At 45.0% G+C, this 25,045-nt stretch overlaps 1 protein-coding gene across 1 annotated transcript in view; it reads right to left on the bottom strand.

Annotated features, from left to right (window-relative positions):
* The window catches only part of LOC141060472 (uncharacterized), a 167,087-nt gene that overhangs the window by 119,022 nt on the left and 23,020 nt on the right, over positions 1 to 25,045 (bottom strand). The window contains 15 exon segments of the mRNA XM_073556737.1: positions 9,084 to 9,269; positions 10,009 to 10,101; positions 10,270 to 10,350; positions 10,717 to 10,887; positions 11,059 to 11,113; positions 11,728 to 11,867; positions 12,899 to 12,980; positions 13,446 to 13,546; positions 18,259 to 18,302; positions 18,305 to 19,381; positions 21,439 to 21,853; positions 22,072 to 22,133; positions 22,213 to 22,336; positions 22,420 to 22,596; positions 23,400 to 23,536. Of these exon segments, the coding sequence (XP_073412838.1) occupies positions 9,084 to 9,269; positions 10,009 to 10,101; positions 10,270 to 10,350; positions 10,717 to 10,887; positions 11,059 to 11,113; positions 11,728 to 11,867; positions 12,899 to 12,980; positions 13,446 to 13,546; positions 18,259 to 18,302; positions 18,305 to 19,381; positions 21,439 to 21,853; positions 22,072 to 22,133; positions 22,213 to 22,336; positions 22,420 to 22,596; positions 23,400 to 23,477 (2,886 nt within the window). The 5' untranslated portion in view covers positions 23,478 to 23,536.

Genomic DNA, 25,045 nt, shown 5'->3' with positions numbered 1-25,045 from the left:
GCCTTCGGCCATTTTTCTCGCAACGCCGTCCGTTCAAACGTGGTCAGGTATGCCTCGATGTCATCTTTGGTCGTCATCTTCTGCCAGTACCGACTCACGTGAATCACTCTCGACTCGGCTTCCAGGTTAACCTCAGGTAAACTTGCCAGGCGCTGCGCCACCTACTGGAGAAGCGAACGATCGGTAGCTGTCATGTCCACCAACTCCTTCAGCTGGGCCATTATCACCCGATTAGCTTCTTGCTGGACGGCGGTGGACTGTACCAGCGCTTTCACCACGTCCTCCATGTTCATGCTTACAACGTGATGCCCGCGTTCTCCACCACAATGTGATAAAACACTCTGGGATCGCCTTTGCTGGGGTCAAAGGTCACGTGCGTTCAGCATGAAACTCAGGCGCACAGCCGGGGTCCGGGTATAACTGCCAGACACTGGGTCAGGTTTATTAACTGTGAAAGCAATGCATAAAGGAAATAAAACATAAAACAAATCCTTGCCTGTCCGGCACTAACTAAACAAGGTACAACCTAACTACCAACTGGCGGGCTTCTCCCGTCCAACCAAACCACAGTTGCAGTGGGCACTGCTTTCATTCACGTGTGTCTCTCACACAGACAGGCTCTCTGTGTCCCCAGGCTGAGACCCTCACACAAACACCTGGCATCCTTTTATATCCACTTTCTATTATTCATTAGTAGCCAGGTGATATACTGAAAGTAATAAGAAGTACCTGCTCAGCAGACATACACAAAAGAGACAGGTACATAGTTTGGAGTACTGACTCCTGCCATGACCAACTGCCGTAGTAATAACTGCGTCTTCAAGATACTTTTGCTGCAGTGATACTTATGCTGCAGGGAGACACGTGCCCCCCTTAGACGGCATCTAAATATATAGGACTAAGTAGAGGATCAGGTGAGAGGGATTGTGGGAACTGATTTGGGATAAATTACCAATTGGCTAGCACACCAGGGGAGGTTACACAATCAAAGGCACAGGGCCTGGCTACATCCATATGCTAGTAACACCTTGCACCTGATATCATCTCTACTGGCCCCAACGTGGATATACAGCAGTACGTATTGAGTTACATGCAACAAATGAATTTAGCAAACATTCATGTGTAATGTGTGCGGAGCGGAGCTGCGTGTGTAATGTGTGCGGAGCGGAGACGCGTGTGTAATGTGTGCGGAGCGGAGACGCGTGTGTAATGTGTGCGGAGCGGAGACGCGTGTGTAATGTGTGCGGAGCGGAGACGCGTGTGTAATGTGTGCGGAGCCGCGCCGCGTGTGTAATGTGCGCGGAGCGGAGCTTCGTGTGTAATGTGTGCAGAGCCGCGTGTGTATTGTGCGCGGAGCGGAGCCGCGTGTGTAATGTGTGCGGAGCGGAGCCGCGTGTGTAATGTGTGCGGAGCGGAGCCGCGTGTGTAATGTGTGCGGAGTGGAGCCCTGTGTGTAATGTGTGCGGAGTGGAGCCATGTGTGTAATGTGTGCGGAGCAGAGCCATGTGTGTAATGTGTGCGGAGCAGCATGTAAAAAGTAGAAATGCGGAAATAGAAAGAGATCCCAGAGTAAGAAAATATGCCGTCTACTTCCTAAAAAGACACAGAAGATAGGTGCAGGGTAAAGAACATAATCAGCAGAGATAAACCTTAGCTTGTTCACTGGCTTGAACTACAGCAGTGTAGCTGTACATCCAAATGTGCCTATCACCAGCAGGAAATACCAGCAGGGGGAAAGTGTATAAAACCGCACCTGAAAGGTGAAAAGACCGAAGCAAGAATAAGGCCGGGATCACACATGCGAGAAACACGGCCAAGTCTTGCATGTTATTACCCGGCACTGCCGCCGGCACTTGGGAGCGAAGTGTGCAGCCGCATAGCAGTACATGCAGACGCACACTCTGCTCCTGAGTGCCAGCGGCAGTGCCGGGTATTAACATGCGAGACTCTGCCGTGTTTATCGCCTGTGTGATCCTGGCCTAACAGAAACTAAACACCCAGAGAAAAGGTGTATCCGCTTTGGCTCGGTGAACAGAGAAGCCAACTAGAAAGGACAAGCTCAAAGGTTTGAACCCAGATGTATGACAGTACCCCACACCTCTGCGAGGGCCCCCTGGACCCACTGAGATCCATAACGGCTGATGCCGCCGACAGAACTCTTTCACTAGGCAATCTGCATGCAAATCTGCATCATTCCAGGAATTATTCACCACACCGAAACCTTTCCATTTTAGCTCTTCATGACATGCATCGTAAATTTATGGTGGAGAAGCTGGTTCTGGGAGAATAGGGCTGAGTAGTTATGAGGAGGTGCTGTGGAGGCTGAAGGCCAAAGCTTTCTCTGATGTTATCGATCTTCTGCTTGAAAAATGATGCAAAGGCGCTGGGGGACAGAGGAGAGATCTTATAGTGTTGAATAGCTGTTTAGTGTTGTGAGACAAGGAGCTTATGAGAGATGAGAACTATGTTTGTGTTGTGGTGAGGGACTGTATGAATGCAATGAAGTGCTCATTGGAGTGGGATCTTTTGCATCTAGACACCACAAGCCTGGAAGCCCGCTTCAGTTCTTTATTCAGGAGGCTCGTGTGCCAGGGTTGCTTGTTGATTGTGCGAGCTTTGGTAAATGGGAAAGGCTGCAGTGCGGCCAATCAACAAGCTTTAATGATGTGGACACTTCCAATTCTATCACAGCCTTGTCAAGTAATGGTGTGACTGTGAGTGGCTGAACAGTTCAAATAAATCTCTCACAGCTGACTGCTCTCAGTTGCAGATATATTCAGAGCCATGCGTCTGATCAAGACGTAGCTTGAGCCATGCATCTTCCAAATTCCATCTTTCAAATTACAGATTTCTAATTACACTACTTTGAATTAGACTAGAATTGGACTGGAATTGACTAAGGTAAAGGAATGGACAACCCAACCACTAAAATGTTTCACTTTCTTTTCACTTTCACCCCCATACTACTCTATTCTTCCTATCTTCTGTAATCCTTCCACCTAGTAAAGAAGTAGTCACTTCTCCCTCCATCCTCCCCATCTCACCTCCTCCTCAGAACTGTTCCTCCACATACAATTCTTTTTCTACAGACACACAAGGCCACATCATGTCCTATCCTGCTCCCACCTTCTAACGATCTGTCTGCTACTCCTCATTGCTGGCAATGTATCCCCAAATCCTAGCCCTCCTAAACATCCCCACACTCATTTCTAGCACCTTGCCACGATCCTCTACATGTTTTCGCAATGATGTTAACCTCACACCCTGTTATGATGAGTCACCGAAGGAGGAAAAAACAAAATACCAGCTAAGTCCAGAAAAACCAGAGAGGTTGGCAGCTATCGGATTGCAGACCCCTGAACCTATCCACAACAACTAGCAGTAGCCGTGGGGGGTTCCTACGGTGCCATAGACCCCTCGAACACAGCTGGAGAGCTACATAGCCTAAAGACAGAAAGGGGGAAAAACTAAACTGCCCCAGAGCATACCCCAAAGCAATAGGCAGCCCCCAACATATAATGACGGTGAAGCAAGATGAAAACACTAACACAGATAGAAAGATAGGTTGAGCAAATGATGGGGACCAAGCTAACTACATAGGACAGGATAGGAAAGCTGCTGTCTGCCATCCGCAAAAACCCTATCAAAATGAGCCAACCGACTGATAGGAAAAACAGGCCCTGAAGTCGCTAGGCTTCAAAAGACTATATCAGCACTCAGGTATATTCTGAAGACAGAGCAAAAGATCAACAGATCAGAGACAAAAATGGAATTCAGCTCACCCCCGGCCGGGGATGGCAGAACTCCCAAAAAACAAGGCAAAACAAAAACTCCCCTGGTCCCCCTACCTGGAGCACTATGGAACGCACGCGCTGTCTGCAATAAACTGTAGTTTATCCATGACCTCTTTATCACCAACAAATCCTCCTTCCATGGCATCACTGAAACCTGGCTCATCTCCTCTGGCTCAGCTTCTCCAGATGCACATTCTTATGGCGGATTTAATCTCTCTCACACTCCTCGCCCCAGCAACAAACTTGGTGGAGTAGTTGGCTTGCTCCTGTCCAATACCTGCTCCTTTACCCCAATTCTGCTACCAACCTCCGCTACTCTTGCCTCGTTTAAGGTGCACTCCGTCCACATTAATTCCCCCTTCAACCTCCAGCTAGCTGTCATCTACCGCCTCCCAGAACTAGCCATCTCCACCTTTGTCGACCACTTCACCATCTGGCTACTTCATTTTCACTCTGCTGACATCCCCACTATCATCATGGGCAGGGGCTGGCTGGCACTTTTCAGCCTGGGGGGGGCAATCACAAGGCAGTGGCCCTCCAGTTGTGGTGCTCTTGTCCTGCTTATCTCTGGCCGCTGCTTTAAAGCAGCAGAGATAACAGGCTGGTACATTGATGTGGGAACAGAACAGAGCTTGCTGCATATATATGGGAGCAGAACCAAGCTTGCTTCCTACATAGATACTGTAACAGAAGCAAGCTGACTACATAGACACGATACCAGAACCAAGATTGATATGTAGACAAGGAAATTGACTGGCACTTACTACAAAGATATGGGAGTAGGACCAAGCTTACTACAGAGATATGGGAACAGAACAGAGCTTACTACAGAGCTATGGAAGCAGAACCAAGCTTACTCCAGAAATAAAGAAGCAGAACCGAGCTTACTACAGAGATATGGGAGCAGAACGGAGCTTACTACAGAGATAAGGGAGCAGAACCGAGCTTGCTACAGAGATATGGCAGCAGAACAGAGCTTACTACAGAGATATTGGAGCAGAACCGCGCTTACTGCAGATATAAGGGAGCAGAAGCGAGCTTACTACAGAGATATGGGGGCAGAACGGAGCTTACTGCAGAGATAAGGGACCAGAACAGAGCTTACTACAGAGATAAGGGAGCAGAACAGAGTTTACTATGTCTACTACAAGATACAGAACCAAGCTTACGGCATGCATATGGTACCAGAATCTAGATTACTACATAGATACAGTACCAGAATCAAGGTTACTGCTTAGATATGGAACCATAACTGAGCTTACTTACAAACATACAACTCCAGAAGCACGGACATGTAAACACACAGTACGGCAGGGACATTGTTAGGGTCTATAAAGATCAAGGGCATAAACCCCAAAGTGCATGTCTCCCCAAACGACCAACCTTTAGCCATTTAAAATAGCATGTTTATATAATTACAGTATACAACTGTTGCTACCCAAAAACACACAATGCAAAGACCAATATTATCAATATTACTACTATAAAAGTCCAAAACAATACGGCTGCACAATGCCCACTACCATCACCACCACACCGCGAATACATAATATAATATGACAATTACCTCTATATAACAAAACACTCTATACAAAGACCAATGACACCACCATACACCTTCTACAAAACACATTAAGTTGTTACTAAATAAATTAAGAAAAGCTACTAAAAAAGAGCAATATTCCCACCTTACAAGAACCGTATATGGGTAGATACCAGTCCTGCAGAACACACACATGATTACAGTCAGGACGGCCACTAGGAATTTCGGGGCCCCATACTGGCAAAATTTTTGGACCCCCTTGAGACTCCGCCCAGGCTCCACCCCAGTTCCGCCTCCACACCTCGAGCCTTCCACTGTCCCACTGCCCGCTCTTAGAAATACTCATCTTCTACACCACGTCCTCACCAATCTATTAACAGTTCCCAGCAAACACCAGATCACATACATAACCAGCAGCTTTTGTTTTGGCCAAAAGAATTTTTAAGCCACCACCACAAGGCAGACTCTTTTGGCTGGGCCCTATTCTACTCTTACCTATTAAACATTTCCTAACATGTCCAATACTCTTTTTAGGTTTATTTTTCTTTAAGGGAATATTTTTTAGAATGACCGTTAACACCACAAACAAGGGACAAAAACCGTCACACCATGACCAGACCATATATTACCACCACATAGTGACTGAATAATACCATATACAAGGAACAAATGCCTCCATACCATGATCAGACCACATATTACCATCACATAGTGATGAAATAATACCACATACAGGGAGAAATACTGCCACACAATAACAAGATCACATACTACCACCACATAGTGACCAAATACTACAATACTGATCATAGATAATAAAAAAAAACACTAATGCCATTATACACACAGGAGCTCTGTATATAGTGTACAGGTAATACAGAGATCATCAGTGATATTATACATAGGGGCTCTGTATATAGTGTACAGGTAAAACAGTGCCAATCTTATCGATGGGTCTTGAAGAGTGTAAAGCTGAGGAAGAGGGTGCGATAAGAGCGGAACAAGACAATCACCCAGTAATGGCAGAGATCTTGATGGAAAGGTCCGTGGTAAAGCGTGAGCCGTCCCTCCGTGAAGAGAATGAGACTTCGCTCTTCAAGTTCGTGATAGAGGTACTCGAAGAGGTGTGAGACATGTACCAGTGAGGATGTGCATGAGGCCATTAAAAATGCGGTTGAAGGGTGTAGTGTGCACTGGGCGCCTGAGACTCAGCAGTTGGTCATACTGTCGACTAGGGAAGTCAAAGTTAAGTGGGTGACTGTCCTCAGGGATATGCATCTACAATGCCTCCGCACAAAACAAATGATCATGTTGAGGAATAAGGAAGCCGTTCAACGTCTGGAGCTTGCGAAGGAAGCTCAAAATCAGCTGTGCTTTGTGGAAGACATCGTTCTGGTACCAGAAGTCTGGTGGGAAAAATCATTGGAAGACTTGGAAAAGTGATGCAAGAGCTCGTGAATAGATCCGATGTGGCGAGAGTGAGGATTCCACCTGATGGTGAAGTCCAGGTAGCTGGTGAAGATGGCAGGGTTCCATTCGTTGTTGTTAGCTCAGTGGAAAGCCTTAGGAACTTCCAAATTCTCCTGGAATATCGGATGACGTACCTACGAGAGGTAGAGCAGCCGATTCGGGAAAAATTGCAGATTAAGGTACAGCTACAGGAGTTGGAAAGAAGATGGCAACCACTTCCAGATATGGAGAAACCAGGGGCTTCTCTGGAGACTGGCAGTACGTGGTCTAAAGAGGGTTAGAGGTGGTGACTCTTCTGCTAACTCAGGGCTGAGTAGCATAGGCAGGAGACCCAGTAGCGGACGTAGTGACAAAGGGTCAGACTCAGATCAGCCAGTAGGCTCAACTGGACATGTGTCACATGACCGCAACAACCGTGGGAGGAGACCATGGAGAGAAAGGTCACATGAAGGGGCACACTTGGGAAGTGTGGTGACTAAAAAGGGTCTGGTGGCACAGACAGGTGGTGACTCAAGGGCTGAAGCCCAAGGCTGACATACTGACTGCTGGGGGCGGGGGAGGCCTAACAAGAGTATGACACTGAATGATGCCCAAAACTGAGATGTTTCTCTCGATGAGTGGGGCTAGGTAATGTGCGTGATCTGTCTCGAGACCCCGGATGTGTGACAAGTGTTCAACCCCACAAGTTTGAACAGGGGGGTGTGTGAGGCAGTGACCCCTGTTACAGCTAAGGGGCACTGTATGTGCTCCTCAGGATAGGCACAGAGGCATAATTGTGATGTGAGATAGGGACTGGAATTATTATAAATGGCCGGTATGTGTCGCAGAGGAAGTCTGTGCTGTAATCCCGAAATGTAGTTATGCTGGGACTTGTAGTTCCAGGAGTTTTTGCTTATTTGTACTAGGGGGCTTATAGGGTTAGTCAGAGAGCTGGGTGGGAATGACTAGCCACACATACACCGCCCACCTGTGGGGGGTGGTTACAGGTACATAATGTGACTAAGGTCTGGTCACATGGTTGAGATAATATGGATCTGATTGGTCAGAGAAGATCCTGGGAGTAGGATCGGATTCCTGGAGCACATGGTGAGGCCATGGACCTGAAGGCCTGTGTTGGAAAGTCCAAGGAGTGGACATCCTGAATAGCACACAGAGAGGTCGTATGTGCAGTCTGTGACGGCACTGCATTGGGGAAGCTACTGTTCCTTCTGCGGGTCTGGACTGTTGGGATCCCAGCAAGGCAGCTTTCCCCAGGAGAGAGGACTGAGGAGTCAGCGTGTGGAACAGGAGCTCCTGTAAGGTAACTCCACAGACTATTGGTGCTTGTGATGTTCCGTGGATGTTACTGAATTGTTCGGCGTGCGGTCTCCCACGGTAGCGGGACAAAGTGAGATGTCTGGCGTGATTGGAGTGTGCAATATAATGTCGTGTATTATGAAGGGCTCTGGACTGAGTTAGGTCTGTGATGTGTAACATGGCCTACGGTGTGGTTTATGCTGAGTAAAATAAACCCGAATAGACTGTTTTGTGAAGAAAACGTGCCAGTGTGCTTTCATCCCGTTGCTATGTGAGTGTCCCCCAACACACTCAGCGCTGTCTTACAGTACGCAGAAATGTATCTGTTTAGAAATTCAATATAGAACTATTGTGTTAGAACATTACACAGAAAATGGAGGTCGGTGTTATTCTATTCTAAGATGGATGCCACCGTTACATTCCAAGTCCATTTGGGATTTTCTTCATGTTGTAGTCTGCAAGAATTTGTACTGGGGAAGGAGAGAAGTTCTAGCTTAAGACCGTTCTTTTACATGTCCAGGACCCAGGGATCTATTTATATAATTGCCTTGTAATGTTTTCATTTCCAGTTCTGTCCAGATGTCACCGTATCCCAGAATTCCAAGCGGAGGAAGTTCACCGACCGCCATATTGGGACACCCAAGTGATGGGTGTCTCAATAAGGAACCTGCTGCTGGTACCAACCTATTGCACGGTACCACCAGGGGAACAGTCCCAGCGGCAGATGGGCAACGTGAAGTCGGTCATATTAAAGGGGTTTTACCACAAACAAAAGTTCATTTTAAAAATGGTGTCATGCGATTATTACAATGTTCTATGGAGATCGGTGACGTGGGTCAGAGTGAAGGCAAGGACACGGTATTTCAGGATTCAATGTAATATATATATTGTAGAGAAACAAGCTTCAGGTAACAGATGGAAACAACAGTGGTTTAAAGCATCAGGCAGAGTCAGGAATATGAGGGGTTATCAGTACAGACCAATGATGCGAGTTCAAGTCTGGGAATGCAGAATCCAGAGGTCCGGAGCCCGCACCAGGCTCCAAGCGGAAAGCCGGTCGCAGCGGAGGTGGGTGCAGAGCAGGTCCAAAGCAAGAGTCTTTCAGGTGGAACGTGAATCCGGAAGCAAGCTGGGTATCCCAAGGAACTGAAGATACAAGCAAGATACTAGTCCTTCTAGCTTGGTAGTAGGTGATGTACAAGATACTCAAGAACTGTATAGTGTGCAGAGTCCCTCTATATATGCAGCAGACAGGAACCAAGGCATCTCAAACAGGAAACAAGATGGCCCCCGTGAAGCCATTAACTCCATCTTAGGTAAGGGCAATGTCCAGCAGAACTAAGGGCAAGTCCAAGCAAACAGGAAACAAGATGGCCCCCATGAAGCCATTAACTCCATCTCAGGTAAGGGCAAAGTCCAGCAGAACAGGTACACAGTTCAGATCCTTACATTGCTCTCCTCTTTCAAGATGTCCTCAGGACGATCTCAGGCCTGGTTTATTGGTGTATCTTCTGTGAAACTGTTTGATCAGGCAAGGAGCATGGATGGTCTCCTGAGGTTCCCAGGAATTCTCCTCAGGCCTTGCCATTTTACCAAATACTGGAGTCGTCTCCTATGGATCCGGGAATTGATGATCTTCTCCACAATAAATTCTTCTTGTCCGTCAACGAGAACTGGATCAGGAGGAACAGAAATGCGTCCAGGAAAGGAATTTGATACTGCCGGTTTTAGCAGGGAGACATGAAAAACAGGGTGAATTTTCAGAGAATTAGGCAACTTGAGTCGACAGGCTACAGAACTTACTATGCTGCTGATTTTGTACGGGCCAATGTATTTTTGCCCCAGTTTAGATGTTGGATCCCTGAGCTTCAAGTTCTTTGTTGAAAGCCAAACCATGTCTCCTACCTTGAATGTTGGTGCTGATTTACGGAATCTGTCTGCTGCCTTCTTGTATCTGTCCTGGGCTGTAGCCAGTGTTTGTTTTAGAGCCTCTAAATTCTGTTGAAGAGACGTGATGCTGTCGGCTACTGTGGGCATGGACATGTCTATCGGGAGTCAAGGAAGAATGCTGGGATGATACCCTTTGTTAGCGAAGAATGGAGACTGTTTGGTGGATGCACTCTGTGAATTGTTAGACCTGAATTCAGCCATCAGGAGTAAACTCACCCAATCATCTTGTAAATGGCACACGTAGCAACGCAAGTACTGCTCCAAGGTCTGGTTGGTCTGTTCAGTTTGGCCATTAGACTGCGGATGGAAAGCAGATGACAAATTTACCTTGATGTCCAGAGCAGCACAGAAGCTTCGCCAAAATCTTGAGGTAAATTGGACCCCTCGATCTGATATTACTTCATCCGGAACTCCGTGTAGCCGAAAAACATTCTGTACAATAAGATCCGCTGTCTGTTTGGCTGTTGGTAAACCGGTGCAGGGGATAAAATGAGCAGCCTTGATTAATCGGTCGAACACTACTAAAATTGTGTTTTTTCCTCCAGAAGTAGGCAAGTCTACGATAAAGTCCATTGATATAGACCCCCATGGATGAGATGGAATATGAAGAGGTTGAAACAGTCCAGTAGGTGAGGAGCGGGGAATTTTTGATCTGGCACATACCTCACATGACGAGACGTAATGTTGAAAGTCCTTCCGGTAGGTCGGCCACCAAAAGAAGCGAGACACGAACTCTTGAGTCTTCTGGACTCCTGTATGGCCGGCGATTTTAGAGTCATGCATCAACTTTAGTACACTCAATGTCACAGTTTCTGGAATGTACAGACGTTGTCCCTGGAACCAAAGTCTGTTTTTCAGGATTAGGTTTACCTGACTGGGTGGTTGGATCAGAAGTGGATCCATGGCATAAGCCTCCTTAATATCCATTGATAGATCTTGATTGTGTAACACACCAATGAAGTTACTTTCCGAAAGTATGGTCCTCAGAGACTAGACCGGAGTTACGTCATCCAAATGAATTCTAGATAGTGCATCGGCTTTCCCGTTGCGAGAGCCCGGCCTACAGGAAATAATGAAATCAAACTGGTTAAGAAAAAGATTCCACCGAGCCTGTCTGGGCTTTAGACATGTTGCCGACCTCATTAATTCAAGATTTAGGTGGTCCATGAGTATGACGATCTCTTGGGACGCCCCCTGTAGTAGATGCCTCCATTCTTTGAATGCAGTTATAATGGCCAACAGCTCCTATTCCCAACGTCATAATTCTTTTCTGCGGGTGACAACTTTTGGGAAAGATAGGCACAAGGATGTAGAAGATTTTTCTCACCTGTTCGTTGTGAAAGTATGGCCCCTATAGCACAGTCTGAGGTGTCTACTTCCACTCTGAAGGCCCGGTTCGGATCTGGGTGTACGAAGATGGGAGCTGACGTAAATTTAGACTTTAATCTGGAAAATGCTGTCTGTGCTTGTTGTGACCAAACAAACGGTGTCTTCTTTCGAGTCAGTTGAGTGATAGGTGCGACGATCTCTGAAAAATTTTTAATGAACCGTCTGTAAAAATTACCAAATCCAATAAATCGTTGCACCTCCTTCACTGTCTTGGGAGTTGGCCATTCTTGAATATCTTCAGTCTTGCTTGCATCCATGCTGAGACCCTGAGGAGAAATAACATACCCCAAGAATTGGATTTCTGTTTTGTGGAACTTGCATTTCTCCAGCTTGATGTATAAATGATTCTGCCATAGACAATCCAACACCGTTCTCAAGTGCCGCTTATGATCCTCGATGTTGCTGGAAAAAATTAAAAATGTCATCTAGATAAATCACAATGAAAACATCGATTAAATCTCTGAAAATATCGTTTGGCAAGTGTTGAAACGTAGCAGGTGCGTTACGAAGGTCGAAAGGCATAACGAGTTACTCAAAATGTCCATAACGTGACCAAAAGCTGTTTTCCACTCGTCACCAGGGCGAATCCATACAAAATTATATGCTCCCCGAAGATCTAATTTTGTGAAGACCTTAGTGTGTCGTACTCTCGCAAGTAGTTCGGAAATTAATGGGAGCCTGTAGGAGTTTCTAATCGTAATTTTGTTGAGCTTTCGGTAATCAATACATGGTCGGAGTGAGCGGTCTTTCTTTATGACAAAGAAGATTGGAGCATCTGCAGGGGAGGAAGATGATCGTATAAATCCTTTTGCTAGGTTCTCGTTGACATACTCCTTGAGAGCTTTCAATTCTGGCCCGGACAAAGGATAAATACTGCCAAATGGAATCGCGGTACCAGATAGTAGTTCTACTGGACAATCGTACTGCCGAAGTGGTGGCAATTTGACTACGTTTTTGTTGTCACATACATCTGTGAAATCTTGATATTCTGTTGGTAGTTTTAAATCGACTGTACTGTACCTACTGAAGCTATTTCTCCTGTTGGTAAGTTTTTATTTGGAAACTGTAATTCCCTCGTCTCCCAGTTGATAGTAGGGTTATGCAGTTGTAACCATGGTAATCCTAGGATTATGGGGAAGTGCAGTGAAGAAATCAACAAAAACGGCAGTCTTTCTGAATGATCCGCCCCCATACGGACTTTCAACGGTGTTATTTCAAGATCTACTCGTCCAGATACCAACGAGGACCCATCCACGGTCTCCATTACCACCGGTGAAATTTTCCTCTGTGAATGTATACCATGTTTTTGGCAAATGTAATGTCCATGAAATTACCGCTGGCTCCAGTCAACCATAGCGGAACTAGTAATCCAACAGGATTGCACCCATATCTTGATGGGGACATAACAGTGCGAGTCCTTTTTCGACCCAGCCGAGGCCAGAGTAGTGGAACTTACTGACAACACCACTGCATTCACAGGTGACGGTGCTTCCGAAGTACAGTTGGAAAAGTCGTGATTTCCGTTGAACATTTCTTCCCTGTGAGAGGTTGGATGAGAAATTACTGAGGATGTATCTGAGAAATCACATTCGATTACTGCAGCCGTGGTCTTACAATTTTTACTGGGACAAGCCGATATGTAGTGATCCAATTTTCCGCAGTGGAAACATAAATTTTCTCTGAAGCGATGTTCCTTGCATGCATCGATGGTACTCCTCCGGACCGCATCAACCTGCATAGGTTCAGACTCTGTCAGAGAGGACGACTTGTTTTGGGTTTCCCTGGAGGAAGATGGGAAGAATATGGAATTACGGTTGGCCTCCGCCCACCTCTCTTGCCGGCGTTCCGTGAGACGAATATTTATCCGGATACAATGATGTATAAAGACAGTCATATTAGTAGGTGATTCACCCCGAGCCAGGTCATCCTTAATAGTAGCAGACAAACCCCTCCTGAACACTGCATATGTTGCTGAGTCACACCATGTAGTGTCCAGCACCCACCTCCGAAAATCCATAGCATATTCCACGACAGGACGCTTTCCTTGACGAAGTGTTAATAATGCAGCTTCTGCCATGACGTGTCGGTTGGGATCGTCAAACATCTGACACATTGTAGAAATAAAGTCAGAGAATTTAGACATGCATCATTGGTTTCAATCAGAGGATTAGCCCAGGCTAAGGCTTTGTTCATCAGCAACATTATCATGGTTAACACCTTGTCCCATTCAGTTGAGAACTGAGCCGCACGTGCTGAAATATATAACACACTAATTCAGAAACCCACAGAATTTCTCTCTTTTTCCACCAAACCCGAATGGTGGAAGTTTGGGAAAAACCAGACCCGGAGCTGGAGTTGGAACTGGGGCTGGAACCGCAGCTGCGGCTGTAGTCTCCACATTTGAGAGGCGAGAGGCTATAGCCTGGATAGAAGTATCAGCCACATTTGCATTATGATTAGTTTGAGACTCCAAAGCCCTCAGTTTTCTCTTAATTGCCTGAAACTCCCCGTGCAGTCCTGTAACAAATGAGCACAGCTTCTTCACCCATACCTCCACTGTGTCTGACCAAGTGAAGTCGATTTTTGTGCCTTGAGTATTCTGTCATGCGATTATTACAATGTTCTATGGAGATCGGTGACGTGGGTCAGAGTGAAGGCAAGGACACGATATTTCAACATTCAATGTAATATATGTATTGTAGAGAAACAAGCTTCAGGTAACAAATGGAAAAAACAGTGGTTTAAAGCTTCAGACAGAGTCAGGAATATGAGGGGTTATCAGTACAGACCAATGATGTGAGTTCAAGTCCGGGAATGCAGGATCCAGAGGTCCGGAGCCCGGACCAGACTCCAAGCGGAGAGCCGGTCGCATTGGAGGTGGTTGCAGAGCAGGACCGAAGCAAGAGTCTTTTAGGTGGAACGTGAATCCAGAAACAAGCGGGGTATCCCGAGGAACCAAAGAGACAAGCAAGATACTAGTCCTTCTAGCTTGGTAGCAGGTGAGGTACAAGATACTCAAGAACTGTATAGTGTGCAGAGTCCCTTTATATATGCAGCAGACAGGAACCAAGGCATCTCAAACAGGAAACAAGATGGCCCCCGTGAAGCCATTAACTACATCTCAGGTAAGGGCAAAGTCCAGCAGAACTAAGGGCAGAACAGGTACACAGTTCAGATCCTTATAAATTGTCTGTCTCTGACAGTGTACGGAGCATACCACATCTCCTGGGCAGGGGAGGAAGCAAAAGACAATACTGACATTACAGCAGGAGATCGCAGAGGATTCATTTTGTGAGGTAAAATATTTCACTGACTTTTTAAACAATATTTTACCTCACAAAATGTAACCTCTGCGATCTCCTGCTGTAATGTCAGCAGATGGAGGAGAGACAGCTCAAACGGGACAGCACATGAGGGGAGAACACAGCACAGGAAAGAGAGAGACAGCAGACAAGGGGGATAGCACATGGGGTAGACCGGTCAAAGAAGAGAGCACAGACGGGAGAAGTCAGCACATGGGGAAAGAGTGTGGATAGGTGAGTGAGCACATGGGGGGGAGATTCTCAACGCTGCAAAGCCGGCCCCCATCGTGACATTACCACCCTCTATTGCATCGGGCCTCCATCTAGTTTGATATAATCTCTTCCCAACTTTGATGAAACTTTTAATTCCCCCCCTACCCTCAACCTCGCGTCCCCTTGAGAACCTCCCGGTTGGTTCTTTTCCCCTGGGGCTTCTATCTCTATTAAAGTTTTCCCTCTATGAAATGCCCTACTGGGTCTACTGGAAAGGAATGGAAACCCTTTTTTTTTAATCATTGGGGTGAGTTGTCCTACGCCTTCCCTCCTACAGCATTAATATAAACTCATTCTTCTTATGTTTTAATACTTTTACCCAAGAAAATCTTTTTGTTTTCTCCATCATATTCAGAGAGCCTTTTTTTCCATTGTTCGGAGTACAGAGTTCAATGGGGTATTGTTTTTTGCATAATAAGCTTTATTTTTATTGCTACCATTTTTGAGCACATCTGTCTTTCCAATAATTTTTTATTTCATTTTATGTCAAGTGCACATAATTGGCGACAAGAATTTAAATGTAACGATTATTGTGTACAAATAATGGTTTATTCATTCGTCGTTTACAGATGTTGTTATGGAAACGACCTCCATCTCCATTGAGTAATCAATAAGCGAGAAATTGTTATTTATTACATTACACAAATATTATGAATGATAAATCTTGCAGGAGATTTATATGAACAAAGCACATTTTAATCAAAGTTCCACAACTGAACGTGTTAAAAAAAATGTTCCTGTGCTGAGATAATCTTATAAATGTGCCCCTGCTGTGCACTGTGTAATGGCCGTGTCTGACCGTGCAGGAACATGGTCTGATCATACCACAGCTCCTGGGCAGGGGAGGAAACAATAGAGTATACAGACAGGACAGCATGGGATCACAGAGGCTGTTTTTAAACAGGTAGGGAAATGTTTTACTTCACAGAAAGAATCAGCTGCGATCCCATGCTGTCTTGTCTATATACTCTGCATAGTCTTTCGAGTAAAAAAAAATGGCTTCAACCCTGTGTGAGTTCTTTGATGTTCAATCAGACTTGAATTAACCCCTTTCCGAAATATGACGTAACGGTACCTGCCTGTGATGTGAGCTCACACGCTGAGTCCATCTTTCCCTCCACTTGATGGCTAATTCATCATAACTACCCTGAAATAGTATCAGTAAAAAAGCTCAGGGCACAAAACATAAGCCCTCATGGTTAGCATGGGTGGTCTGGAGAAGGAACCTCCGGGAGTGGACCCTCTGGGCCGTGGCACCGAGGGGCCCCGGGCGAGCTGCCAGATGGAACCGACCCCTATACAGGGACCGTTAGGAGCAGGCCCAGGGGTTCGAGTACCGCGGTAGCCGGTACCGAGAGGGGCGTCTCAGGATGGACCGGAGTAAGACTGAGACTGGAGTAAAGAATAACAGAACAAGACTGGAACCAGGAGGCTGGAATGAAGAGAGACAGAAAACTGAAAACGAGGAGGAATGACAGGAGTAGGAACACTGGAGACTGGACTGGAGTAGGATGGCAAGGACACTGAAGGCAGGACTGGAGTAGGACAGCAGGAACACTGGAAGCAGGACGGCAGGAGCACTGCAGACAGGACTGGAGTAGGACGACAGGAACACTGGAGACAGGACTGGAGTAGGATGGCAGGAACACTGGAGACAGGACTGGAGTAGGACGGCAGGAACACAGGAGACAGGACTGGAGTAGGATGGCAGGAACACTGGAGGCAGGACTGGAGGCAGGACTGCGGACGAGAACAAGGAACACAGGTAGCAGAACTGAGAGGCTGCTGCAGGGAGAGGCCGAGAACGGAACTGCAGGAGCAGAGAGCACACGATGAAGCGAGGTCAGAGTGCTAGGAAACACAACGATCAGGCGCCTCCCTCAGGGGGAAGCGGCCTGATATGGCCTCGTCTGGTCAGCCATTGGTCCAAAGGTGCTTCCGGGTCAGGGCACAGCCGGAGCATAAGAAGCAGGAAGGAGGCGCGGCCGCGGCCTATGGGGCATGCGCATAGCATGCAGGGAAGGCATCGGTCGTGAGCCCGTCTCAGGTGACCGCCGCGGCCGTCGGGTGGAGAGAGGCTGCGGCGTGGGAGCAGAGGCCGACTGCGGCGTGGGAGCGGAGGTCGGGTGAGTATGGCGGAGCGGTGTAACACTCACAAGTCACCAGATGTTGAAAAATGAATGTTAAGGTTTCTAAAATTGCTGACAAAAGCAATGTCTAACTAGTCCATTCAAACAAAAACAACAAAAAAAACTATATACATTTGGTATCTATCTGCATACCGGGAAATCAAACTGCATAGTCAGTTTTACCATATAGTGAACAAGGTAAATAAAATACCCTCAAAAACTTTTGCGGACTTGAAATTTTTTTTTTCCAACATGTTTTATTGATTTAAAGAGCATTACGATAAAAGATAATCATGCAAGTCTTGAAGTAACAAGCTATTTGACAGGTGTAAAACTCACAATATTGGTTTAAAGAGCATTACCAAAAAGTAAGTCCTACAGGTTTGAAGGAATCAAGCTTATTTGATGCTTATTTGACAGGCATAATACTCATAAATGTCCCCCACCTCCCTTAACCCTCCCAACCCCCCAACATATAGCCCCCTTAAACGACTCTGCATTTGATTAACGATCAACAAGCTCAAGGAATAGGATTATGTCCGCTAATTTTCTGAAGAAGATACCACTGGGTGTCTTCAAAATGTGTCCTTAGTCTGTCCCTGGCGTCTTGAGACAGTGATGGGATGAACAATGACCATGTACTTAAAAACTTCCCTGTCAATTTCTCTTTATTTGTCAAGGTGTCTAACCAGTCCATTCAAAAAATATACATTATTTTCGAGTATATGAAAGATTTGGGTGGTGGCAATGGATTAACCAGTGTTGCAAAATGCTTTTTCTGGCAGCTGAGGCCCATATTATCAACATGGCCTGACTTGAAATATTTTTGCAATTTCAACGCACTTGGAATTTTGTTTCCTGTTTTCCAGTACACTATATGACAACTATATGGTGTTATTCAAAAGTGCAACTCACCCAGGCAAAAAACAAGCCCTCATACGGCTGCATCCATGGAAACATAAAAAAGTTAAGGTTCTTGGAAGAAGGGGAGTAAAAAACAGAACTGCAACTACCGAAATTGGCCATGTCAGGAAGATATTTAATGTTTTCTACATTTTGAACTTAAAAGTGTCTTTTCACATGTAAATACTGATATTTAACAAGATCTGAACAGTGAAACATTTTCCACATTCTAAACATGAAACTGGTTTTCCTCTGTGTGAGATCTTTCATGAATAACAAGATCTGATTTACAGATAAAGCATTCTCCACATTTTGGGCATGAAAATGGCTTCTCCCCTGTGTGAGTTCTATGATGTGTTATAAGATGTTGTTTCTGGGTAAAACATTTCCCACATTGTGGGCATGAAAATGGCTTCTCCCCTGTGTGAGTTCTATGATGTGTTATAAGATGTTGTTTCTGGGTAAAACATTTCCCACACTCTGAGCATGAATATGGCTTTTCCCATTTGTGGATTTCTTGATGTCTAATCAAAACTGATTTTACAGTAAAGCATTTTCCACAATCTGAACATGAATACGGCTTCTCTCCTGCATGAATTCTTTGATGTTTAATAAACATGCGTTTACGGTTGAAACATTTCCCACATTGTGAGCATGAAAATGGTTTCTCCCCTGTGTGAATATTTTGATGTTTAATAAACATATGTTTATGGTTGAAACATTTCCCACATTGTGAGCATGAAAATGTTTTTTTCTCTGTGTGAACTCCTTCATGAATAACAAGATCTGATTTCTGAGTAAAGCATTTGCCACATTCTGAACATGAAAACGGCTTCTCCCCTGTGTGAATTCTCTCATGTCTAATAAGATTTGATTTATTAGTAAAGCATCTTCCACATTCCTGACATGAATATGGCTTCTCCCCTGTGTGAATTCTTTGATGTTTAATAAGAATTATTTTTTGGGTAAAACATTTCCCACACTCTAAACAAGAAAATGGCTTCTCCCCTGTGTGAGTTCTCTGATGTGTAGCCAAACCTGATGTTGTAGAAAAACATTTCCCACATTCTAAACATGAATATGGCTTTTCCCCTTTGGGAACTTTTTGACGTTCGACACCCGATCTGTAACTTGTATTTTGCTTTACAATCTGTGATGGGTCAGGAGATTGGATCTGTTTCACAGGATCAGATGATACATTATGGATGTGAGGGGCGGAGGGTATATCTTCAATATTGGCATTTTCCTCATATGCATATTGAATGATTCTATAATCATCTGCATTAAAGTGTGAAGATGTTGGATGTTCGTCTGAGCTCCCGGTACAGTCATCTGCAAAGAATAAAACTGATTACCGTATATTATTTTATAGCAATATACATTAGCCTAATATAACGATTGTACTGACGTTATATGACATTACAATTGAGAAGTATTCATTTAATAACTTAATTATTGGTTGCAAAACAGATCACTATCTCAGAGCAGGGATCACTAGATCACAATGTTATGATAACAGGCTTTTCTGTTGCGGTTTTCTACTTTTGTGTTGAAGACATCTTCATGTCTCATGACGGTCATCGCTCTTTTCTCAGAAAATTACCCAGTGGAGAATAATAAGTGAACCTGTAGGTCCAAGCTGTTAGGTGCCGTCCATCTCATCACAATCCCTAGCTCCATTCGCTGCTGTTTAACTATTTAGATGCCACAGCAATGGTTACATGGTTCCAACCTCTGTGCACACGACAAAATCGTGGAGTGCTGATGGGCTACCATGGAAGCTCGGTGCTCAATGAAGGCCCTGTCAATGTCAGTTTTGTGCTCCTTTTAATTTCTTTATATTCTGCAAATCCATTATTATTAATGAAAAATAAGTAATACAAATTGTTAAATTGATTAACCCCTTCGCTCCGAAGCCTGTTTTCACCTTCATGACCAAGACAATTTTTACAATTCTGACCACTGTCACTTTATGTGGTCATAACTTTGGAACACTTCAAAAGATCCCGCTGACTCTGAGACTGTTTCCTCCTGACATATTGTACTTTATGATAGTAGTAAAATTTCATTGATATAACTTGTGTTCATTTGTGAAAAAATTTTCAAGCTTTTAAAATTTGCAAAACCATTGTTTTAGGGACCACCTCACACTTGAAGTCACTTTGAGGGGCCTATATGACAAAAAATACACAAAAGTGACACCATTCTAAAAACTGCACCCCTCAAGGTACTCAAAACCACATTCAAAAAGTTTATTAACCCTTCAGTAGAAAATGGACCACAAAATTTGTTGTGCTATTTCTCCTGAGTACGCCGATACCCCGTATGTGGGGGAAAGCCACTGTTTGGGCACATGGCAGGGCTCAGAAGGGAGGGAGCACCGTTTGACTTTTTGAACGCAAAATTGACTGGAATCAATGTCGGGCGCCATGTCGCGTTTGGAAACCCCTTGATGTACCTAAACAGTGGAAACCCCCAATTCTAATTCCAACCTTAACACAGCACTAATCCCAACCCTAACCCCAAAACCACCCTGACCCCAACCCTAATCCTAACCCCAACCCTAACCCTATCTCTAACCCTAGCCCCAAATCTAAACCTAATGGAAAAAAATACATTTTTTATTTTATTTTATTATTTTTACCTAAGGGGGTTATAAAAGGGGGTTGATTTACAATTTTTTTTATTTTGATCACTGTGATAGGGTCTATCACAGTGATTAAAGTAAACCAATAGGAAAAATCTATTGTTGCAGGGTGGCTTGGTACCGGGGGGCTCAGGGGACCCCATTTCTCTTTCCTCTGATGTGCTAGATCATATCAGAGGAGAAATAAATGGGATATGTTTTTTTTTTTGCGGTTGCCGTTATTTGGTGAATAATGGCGATCGCAACACTGGGGACGGTAAAAACTTACCCAACTTATGCTCTCCGGGGTGTCAGCTAACCCCGGCGCTATAGCCTTATTTCTCAGCGCCGTTAAAAAGCAGCACTGAGGAATAAGTACCCTTAACTGCCGCCGTTAAAAGGCGTATCGGCGGTTGCTAAGGGGTTAAAGCATGCCCATTTCACAGCCAGAGGAAGCCACAATGTAGGAGATTGATCGGACACCGGCCATAGTCTCCTATACCCACTTACACACTACAAATACGGCCGCACCTGAGCGTAGGAGCTGAGATACTTACACACCGGCTAATAAAAATGGCAGCCTCCAGCGGCTGCAGAGATGATAAATAAATCACTGATAAAACCGGACATTTAGTTTTGTATTAAAAATAATTATATTATCATCCATATTATAAATGACGACCTGTGACCTCTCATATAACAGGATCACATCATTATCAATTCAGAATGTGCTGAAAGTGAATATTCATCTAAAAACCCTCACCTGGGCAGTGATCTGTAAGGATCTCCTCTTTACACCACTGATCGCCCCACACATTAGGGGTCTCTTCTTCACAGCGCTGATCGCCCCACACATTAGGGGTCTCCTCTTTAAACTCCTGTTCGCTCCACACATTAGGGATCTCCTCTTTACACCACTGATCGCCCCACACATTAGAGGTCTTTTCTTCACACCGCTGATCGCCCCACACATTAGGGGTCTCCTCTTTAAACCGCTGTTCGCCCCACACATTAGGGATCTCCTCTTTACACCGCTGTTTGCCCCACACATTAGGGGTCTCCTCTTTACACCGCTGATCGCCCCTCACATTAGGAGTCTCCTCTTTACACCGCTGATCGCCCCTCACTTTTCTCTCTGGACCATTAATATTGTTGAGATCTTTATCTGGATCCAAAACCTGCAAAACAAATATTGTAAAAGTCCCTGATGATCAGAGAAATCCCCGGGAATAATGGTGAGAAGATCCGGACATGTGATGTCTGTGGTCAGCTGTGATCCTGCCGTCTCCACCGCTCTCATTACACAAGTATAAAACATATAATACTGGAGGAGAAAACAAGACTGAACACAAGGACGTCACAGCCGTCAACACATCATAGGGTGATCTCCATCTACCTGATGGTCCCCTGGAGGAGGAGCGGGACATCTCTCTGGGGTTGTCCTCTTACTGGAGAGAACTGAGGAGACACAGACAGACTGACATCATTATTACATACAGAGAATTATAGGCCATGTGTATTTAGTCCTGTCTATTACCTGGTGATGTGCGGGGCCGGTGCTCCTCCATCATCACCTCCTGGTACCGATCCTTGTGTCCTTCTAGATACTCCCACTCCTCCATGGAGAAATAGACGGTGACGTCCTGACACCTTATAGGAACCTGACACACACAATGATACCGTCGTCACCCAGAATCCTCCATTGCTGTCCTGTATAATGTCCCCGCATTCCCAGCAGTGTCACCTCTCCAGTCAGCAGCTCAATCATCTTGTTGGCAAGTTCTAGAATCTTCTGGTCATTGATGTCCTCATGTATCCGGGGGTGGGGTGGAGGCCCCGGGATTGGGCTCAGGGTTCCTTCCCGTCCTTCAGACACCGGAGCCTGACAGCGATTACTAGAGGTCTTCACTACTGTGTAATCCTGAGTGTGGAGACATTAATAATATCACTACAGACATCTCCAGAGTCCATCACCTCTCCGGTCATATCCCCTGTTATTCCCATAGATAATGAGGTCATGTGATGACATCAGAACCTCTCACCTCTCCGGTCATATCCCCTGTTATTCCCATAGATAATGAGGTCATGTGATGACATCAGAGCCTCTCACCTCTCCGGTCATATCCCCTGTTATTCCCATAGATAATTAGGTCATGTGATGACACCAGAACCTCTTACCTCTCCGGTCATATCCCGTTATTCCCATAGATAATGAGGTCATGTGATGACATCAGAGCCTCTCACCTCTCCGGTCATATCCCCTGTTATTCCCATAGATAATGAGGTCATGTGATGACATCAGAGCCTCTCACCTCTCCGGTCATATCCCCTGTTATTCCCATAGATAATGAGGTGATGTGATGACATCAGAGCCTCTCACCTCTCTCCGGTCATATCCCCTGTTATTCCCATAGATAATGAAGTCATGTGATGACATCAGAGCCTCTCACCTCTCCGGTCATATCCCCTGTTATTCCCATAGATAATGAGGTCATGTGATGACATCAGAGCCTCTCACCTCTCCGGTCATATCCCCTGTTATTCCCATAGATAATGAGGTGATGTGATGACATCAGAGCCTCTCACCTCTCTCCGGTCATATCCCCTGTTATTCCCATAGATAATGAAGTCATGTGATGACATCAGAGCCTCTCACATCTCCGGTCATATCCCCCGTTATTCCCATAGATAATGAGGTCATGTGATGACATCAGAGCCTCTCACCTCTCCAGTAAGATGGAAGATTATCTCCAGGGTGAGGTTTAGTATCCTCTCCGCCATCTTGCCTCTGTCCTTATTCATCCCTCAACACATTAATCAGGCAGATTCCCGCAGAGACGCTATCAGCAGAGGATCCTTTACTATAAGAACATGAAAGGAAAAAACAATGTAAACATTCTATATATATGAAATTGAATGTATGTGTGTATCGTATCACCAACCAATCATGAAGCAGCTTTCATTTCACCAGAGCTGTTTAAAAGAAGCTGAGCTGTGATTGGTTGCTATGAGCAACAGTTTTCCCACTCCTCAACACCACTGCAGAGACTTAACGGGAGGGAGAAATCTAGCACCGCCGGGAACATAAGCTCCCCGCCATTGTCTGCCCCCCAGAAAGGAGCAGAGAGCACATTACAGAAATTAATCCCCCCTCCCGTGCCCATATACCCATCACACATCCTTCATCCCATAGGCACCTTCCCTCTTAAAGGGATCCCCGGTATGGAAGTTAGGACCGTTCCATTCAACTCTGGTTCTGACCCCAGAGTCTCTTAAAGGGGTCCACGGTGCGGAATTGAGGGCAAATCCACTCTGCACTTTGGTACTGACCCCAGGCCTCTCTTAACCCCTTTACCCCCAAGGGTGCACGTTAATGTCCGGGCCAATTTTTACAATTCTGACTACTGTCCCTTTATGAGGTAATAACTCTGAAACGCTTCCATGGATCCCGGTGATTCTGACATTGTTTTCTTGTGACATATTGTACTTCATGTTAGTGGTAAAATTTCATTCATATAACTTGCGTTTGTTTGTGAAAAAAATGGAAATTTGGCAAAAATTTTGAAAATTTCGCAATTTTCCAACTTTGAATTTTTATGCCTTTAAATCACAGAGATATGGCACACAAAAAACTAAATAACTAACATTTCCCACATGTTTACTTTACATCAGCACAATTTTGGAACCAAATTTTTTTTTTTGTTAGGAAATAATAAGCGTTAAAAGTTGACCAGCGATTTCTCATTTTTACAACAGCATTTTTTTTTTTAGGGACCACATCACATTTGAAGTCACTTTGAGGGGTCTATATGATAGAAAATACCCAAAAGTGACACAATTCTAAAAACTGCACCACTGACGGTACTCAAAACCACATTCAGGAAGTTTATTAACCCCTCAGGTGCTTCACAGGAATTTTTTGAATGCTTAAAAAAATGAACATTTAACTTTTTTTTTCACAAAAAAATTACTTCGGGTCCAATTTTTTTTTATTTTACCAAGGGTAACAGGAGAAATTGGACCATAAAAGTCATTGTGCAATTTGTCCTGAGTATACTAATACCTGATATGTGGGGGGGGGGGGGACTACTCTTTTGGCGCATGGCAGAGCTCAGAAGGGAAGGAGCGCCGCTTGAGTTTTTCAACGCAAAATTGGCTGGAATTGAGATCGGACGCCATGTCACATTTGTAGAGCCCCTGATGTGCCTAAACAGAGAAAAAACCCCAACAAGTGACTTCATTTTGGAAACTAGACCCCCCAAGAAACTTATCTAGATATGTGGTGAGAACTTTGAACCCCCAAGGGCTTCACAGAAATTTATAACGTACAGCTATACAATTAAAAAAATCATATTTTTTCCACAAAAATA

This window comes from Dendrobates tinctorius, unplaced genomic scaffold, assembly GCF_039654945.1.
Source record: "Dendrobates tinctorius isolate UK_male_01 unplaced genomic scaffold, ASM3965494v1 ptg000237l, whole genome shotgun sequence".
NCBI classification, from domain to species: Eukaryota; Metazoa; Chordata; class Amphibia; order Anura; family Dendrobatidae; genus Dendrobates; species Dendrobates tinctorius.
This window is presented reverse-complemented; position numbering and strand designations above follow the sequence as displayed.